At 25.1% G+C, this 5,862-nt stretch overlaps 1 protein-coding gene across 1 annotated transcript; it reads left to right on the top strand.

Moving 5' to 3' along the window:
- The first annotated feature begins 315 nt into the window (after positions 1-315).
- Positions 316-3,384, top strand: LOC112603381. The gene is made up of 6 exons (XM_025351913.1): positions 316-1,039; positions 2,013-2,085; positions 2,590-2,689; positions 2,790-2,912; positions 2,983-3,141; positions 3,248-3,384. Exons 1-6 carry the CDS (start codon positions 316-318, stop codon positions 3,308-3,310), a joined length of 1,242 nt encoding a protein of 413 aa, XP_025207698.1. The 3' UTR covers positions 3,311-3,384.
- Positions 3,385-5,862: the final 2,478 nt, after the last annotated feature.

The following is a 5,862-nucleotide window of genomic DNA, read 5'->3' as shown; positions in this document are numbered from 1 at the left end:
TATCAATGACACGCAAACAAAAAGTGATAGACAGTACTGCAAATTCGTAAGCTGATTAATAAGAGTTGGTCATTCCATTAAACAGTAGTCAGTATGTAAACACCCATCTACTTGAAACGATAAATTGTTTGTCGGATTTCAGATAAAAGAATTTCGATTCTTTAGCGATTAACGCAACATAAAATCACTAAATTCTATTATATATTTATGTAAGTAGAGTCATTATTTAATGTATTAGGTAATTATTAAAATAATTATAGGAGACGATAAAATTATTTTCAGTTAAATCTATCCATATTAATACCAACTATAAATATGAGTTCGTATGAAGTTCTTGACGTGGCTTTCAATATAAAACTATACAAAATATTACGTTTTTATGATATATTTGATCCAAAAAGTACAAAGATTTTCGGTTATAATTATTATCGTTGTACTGGAATTATAATTACTATATTAACCCAATCATACATATTATTTGGACTGACGGGATTTTTAATACCGATGGAAGATTCAATAAATTATATAGAGCAATCTATGTTAATTTTTGTCAATTCAATGAATTTTCTCACTGTAATAAAAATATGTGTATTTGTAAATAAAGCAAATAACACTTGGGATTTATTTGATGTAACACGCATAAATTTTCTGAAAAGTGAACAATGTTGTAAATACAGATATAAAATACTAGAAAAAGTTCGTAACAAATCGATAAGACTTACAAATTTTATTGTTGTATTTGCAATAATCTCATTGACTATTTGGATAATATATCCACTAGTTATACATTTCTATTTGACGACAAATGGTCAAAACAATCATCAGCGCTATCAAAGTGTTCTTTATTTGCGGTACCCGGTGACTAAAAATACTTACAATCAATATTATTTTGTTTTTTACACAATCGAAGCGATATTGGCATTTGGTATACTATATTATTCGATATTAATTGATACTGTTTTAGTATCTTTGTGTTGGATTTTCATAGCTCAATATGAAATACTTTCGGAGGCATTTGGAAACATTAAATACGATGACAGTAAGTTTGTATTTAAACATTTTCTTCCTTTAGTATTAGTTAATTGCAAATTTTTATTAATAATAAATATGAACACAACATAAATATTGTTTAAAGTACAAAGTTAAAACGTTATAACTTATAATAAATTCACCAAAAAAATCATGAGTATATTATATTATACTATTTACTGTTTTATAATAATTTAACGAAAAAATGACTCGCATAAATCAATCTTTTCCTTATTTTTCTATTATTAATTGTATTATGATTTAAAAAATCATTTATAGAATTTATATAGTATTCACAATGCATTTAAAGTAGACGGATTTATTTTTCTTTTTTTCTAATGGTTTAAGACACATCTCAATTAATTATAAATATAATTCATTTACGTAGAATAAAAATATTTAGATCATTTTATTTTTCCTATTTTCGTTTTTTTGAGTTATTTTATAGTGTAACGTTTTATTTGTATTTAATGTATTTTGTACATTTTATAATTTTAGAATATACAACATACTAATAGACTAGATATAAACGATAAAATTAATAGTAAATATATAATCAATGTATTTGAATGGTAACGATGAACAAAAAAATTAGAAAAGTTGATTTGTTGTGAATTAAATAAATGAAAATCGATTACTTTCTGGTAAAAATGTATTATAATTTTAAAAACAAATAGTTAATTTGTATCATAATTACAGGGTATAATAAAGTTAATGGTGAAATTTACTGCATAGTCCTATGTATACACATTATTAAAATATTTTAAATATTTTTGGTTAAAAAATATACAAAACGTCACTTTAAATTATTTATTTATGGTCACATAATAATTTGTGCTTTAGTGATTCATAAGAATATTTAATATATTGAATTCAATTATATTTTACTTAATGCTTTTTAACTTACAATATGATTTACAAAACTAAAGTGTTCGATGCTCAACAAGACTTTTTAACAGTTCACCAATTTTTTCTTCTTTTAGAAAAAAAAGATGGTTCCATTAAAGCATATAATGATTTTTTGTCAGTATTAAGTGATCAAAGAAGACTTAATTTGTAAGTATGTAAATCTATTTAGTAATTATTTTGATTTAGTTCTTTATAAAATCAAATTGTTATTATGAATTAAGTAATGATTTTACACTTTAAACTTATCAATAACAGTGATATTAATTGACATTCTTGATGAAATTAAAACTTTAATGTATGACAAGTAAAATTATACGATCTTTATTGCTTTTTATACTTTACTAGCGATATATTTTTCAATAGCCTACTATGCCAAATTATTATTAAAATGGTTCGTCAAATTGATTATTAAGAAGATCAACCAAAACCACCACAGTGGTATTTTATTTTTTATTCTATTTTAAATTTTGTTTTACTATTTATTCCAAATAATTAACACTTTTTGAAATAATTAGTGTTTTGATTACACGTATTGGTTTAATTGAATATTATATTATTTATTTTTATATTAAATCATTATAAAATGAAAGTAACATTGAATTACTTAATATTTACTGACATGAATATATATTTATGTTATTTTGTTTACAGAAAACTTAAACTATATTATTCTATAGTATGGTATGTGGTCTTAACATATGTTGTATTTTGTTCATGCTCAATCATAACATTGACTTATTCATTTATTACGGTAAGAGTTATTATATGATAAGTTTTAATTCTAGTATTCACAATACATATATATTAATAAATCACGTTATAATTCTTCATTTATTATTTTAAACACACAGACATGTATCTCGACGAACGAATCTTTACCAGTTTTCTTCACAATTAGAATCATTACACCATTTATAATGCTCATATCTCAATTATTTTTATATTGCTATTTTTTTGGACTTATAAACCTGAAGGTAATTTACTAAAATCAGCACAAAAATAAAAGTAATATATAACAGCCTTTTGTTTTATTCTTAAATATAGAAAGAATCAGTCATTTATGGAATGTATTCTTGTGATTGGACATCGATGGATTTAAAATTTAAAAAGTTATTACTTTTATCAATGCGGATGAATGGTGCTGATAAATTAATGCTTAAAGCTACACCAACTAAAATTATTAATTTAGAATTTTTTGTTAAAGTGAGTAACAATTAATTATTTTTAGAGATTTTACAAATAACTATTATTGTAAAAATTTTATTACGAATTAATAAACAATTATAAAAAAACATTTATACAATTTTATGTGATGATAACAACCTACAACATTGTGTCTGTAATGCTGAATACATTAAATTCGAAAACATGATTCAAGTAGCAATAAAAAAAAATAGCACTTTTAAAGTCTTTGCTCAATTGATTGTAGTCATTGTTGAGTTACAATTCATTATTTAGGACGTAGGATTTACTTATTCTTGATTGCTGATTAGGGATTAGAATCTACTATTAGAGTTTTTTGTAACAGCATTTCTGGTATTTTAACAGAAACTATCTCAGATCGGGTTTGAGTCTTTGATTGAAGATTAATGTCAATCATTCAATTTTTTTTTTGTTCACTTAATTCTATTCTTTCATAGACAGAATAAAAAACAATTTGAAACAAATGTTGAATTTTTATTTTTCAATACAAATTAGTGATTACTAATGCTTGAAAATTCTAAAAAAATTTATGTAATAATATAGAAAATGTAGCTAAGTAATTTATAAATTTTTAAAACTTAATTTTAAATACATTCCCTAGTCTTAAGATATTAGTTTGATGGATTCATTTTATCTATATTGCAAAGTATATCATAAGTATAATTAAAACTATAAAATTAGTGTTTAAGCTTTTTTTTCTGATTACGCACATTGCTACTTATCGATTCGTAAAAAATGACTATAATTACTACATACAGAGGCGTCATTTAAAGTAAAATCAAGTGGTAGCAACAGTGGAAACCCAGAGGAGGGAGAGCTTATAAGCTTAAGCCTCTCCTCATTGACCGTGTAAAAACTAAAAAAAACTTTTCAACAGTAAAAATGTTGAACAATCATTCATAATACAAAATATTGAGCATGACTGATGTGTTCTAGAGGTAAATTATAGAGTTTAGATTAAATAATTTAAATTTAAACATAATAAATCAAATGTTTTGTTTTAGTGTTACAAATTTAAAGTCAAGAATCGTATCATTATCTCAATTTACAATATTTGAGTAATATTTTAAATACATGTCTGAAAAGTTTGTAGGTAACAGAGGGCTCTTGCGCTTTACATTTCCCCTATTATCTTGTCCATTGCAACAAAAAAGAAAATTATGATACCAGAATAATAGTATTATACTGGTGGGTTCATTGCTATATTTAGTAGTGTCCCAGATCGTCATCAATGATATTTACCATTTGCTAAATAAACGTTAATAATTATTTTCTTATAATTGGTACCATACACAATGAGAAAAATAAGCATTTATAGTTTCGCTAAAAATAGATTAATGTTTAATTATCTTTATATGTTCAAATTCAATATAAATATTATATTATATAAAAACAAGAAAATTGTAATTATTTTTTATTTAATTTCTTGTTGGATAGTATAACTATTAACTTTCTATCCCATTACAATATGGTGGAGTAGTAATTGCTACCCGTCATTACCTCATAATGACGCCCATGCAGTGTACATGTGTTTTTATTATAATTTTTATAAACATAATTTCTCATCATGTCCTGTATGTATTTATTTTGGTTATAATAAAAATAAACGTGCATTATTTGTTTGTAAAAATATAGTTTTATAGAATATTTTTCAATTTTTTACTGCTATAGCGCATATTTATTTTGATTTCTTTTAAGGTCATAAAGTACCTTTTGCGGAGTAATGCGCAAGCAATCTCTGCAGCGCTATCGGTTTAAAAATGAAAAAAAAAAGCCATGAAGTAGGGTAACTACTCATATTTAATATAATTCGAGAAAAACTTATCAATTTGCTGTAATTGTATTGAGGACGAGAAAATATTGAAAAACGTATAAACATATTATAATAATTATGAATACCAATCAAAATCATAAAAATCAACTTTTATCAGTTACACAGAAGGTATTATAGGTATAGCACTAAACGGTCTAAACACTAACGTCGTGTACAGAAATATATTATACAAGTATGTAATAACATTTCAACTTAACAACCTAATAAATTATTTTCACACATACCATTATTATTGATAAGCGACGCTGATCCATTGATTTAATACATAAGAATATGGCATTTTATTTTAATGAAACACATAATTTTTGGCTCACATAACGGATAGAATAACGATAGTTTTCAGTGTTCTCACTAGTACAGAAGTTTATCATCCAAGTTATAAGCTCGGTTAAAGAGCTAACAGGCGAATAAATTTGTTGGCCGACTTATTCGAGCGGCCGTTTGTCGTGTACGCCGTCCAAACTCAAAATGTTTAAGTAGGTGCACTGCAGGAATATTTTGATAGCGTATATTAGATTCAAACGTTTTCTTTCAAACGGCGGCGCATTATGTAAACAAATAATATTATATCCCTTACAGCGTATGAATGTTATGACATTATATCCTACACATAGTACGTCATATATATATATATATATATATCGTATACACGGATTATATTATAATAAGGTCACGGTATGTGTTAAATGTATAATTCAAATATATATGTATTTATAAGTCATACATACCGTCGGCGCTAGTGCATTTTTGGTTGGCCAACGGTGAAATTCGCGTTCAAATAAGTCACGCGATCCGCAAACGGTTTTTGCACGAGACTTAGGAAACCTTTCAAAACCCGCACATACACCTTAATACAGTTCCTGTAGTCCTGTGTACTGCAACAATAG

This window comes from Melanaphis sacchari, unplaced genomic scaffold (genome assembly GCF_002803265.2).
Source record: "Melanaphis sacchari strain LSU unplaced genomic scaffold, SCAv2.0 Contig106_pilon_pilon, whole genome shotgun sequence".
Taxonomy (NCBI): Eukaryota; Metazoa; Arthropoda; class Insecta; order Hemiptera; family Aphididae; genus Melanaphis; species Melanaphis sacchari.
The sequence above is the reverse complement of the archived record's forward strand: the minus strand, read 5'-3'. Positions and strand labels throughout refer to the sequence as shown.

What these genes read in the sequence shown, in the direction of transcription:
- LOC112603381 (XM_025351913.1), top strand. Translation starts at nt 316, where the DNA reads ATGAGTTCGTATGAAGTTCTTGACGTGGCTTTCAATATAAAACTATAC. An exon ending in GATCAAAGAAGACTTAATTT is followed by an intron (nt 2,086 to 2,589) that starts GTAAGTATGTAA and finishes TTTTGTTTACAG; the next exon opens with AAAACTTAAACTATATTATT. An exon ending in ATTTAGAATTTTTTGTTAAA is followed by an intron (nt 3,142 to 3,247) that starts GTGAGTAACAAT and finishes ATACAATTTTAT; the next exon opens with GTGATGATAACAACCTACAA.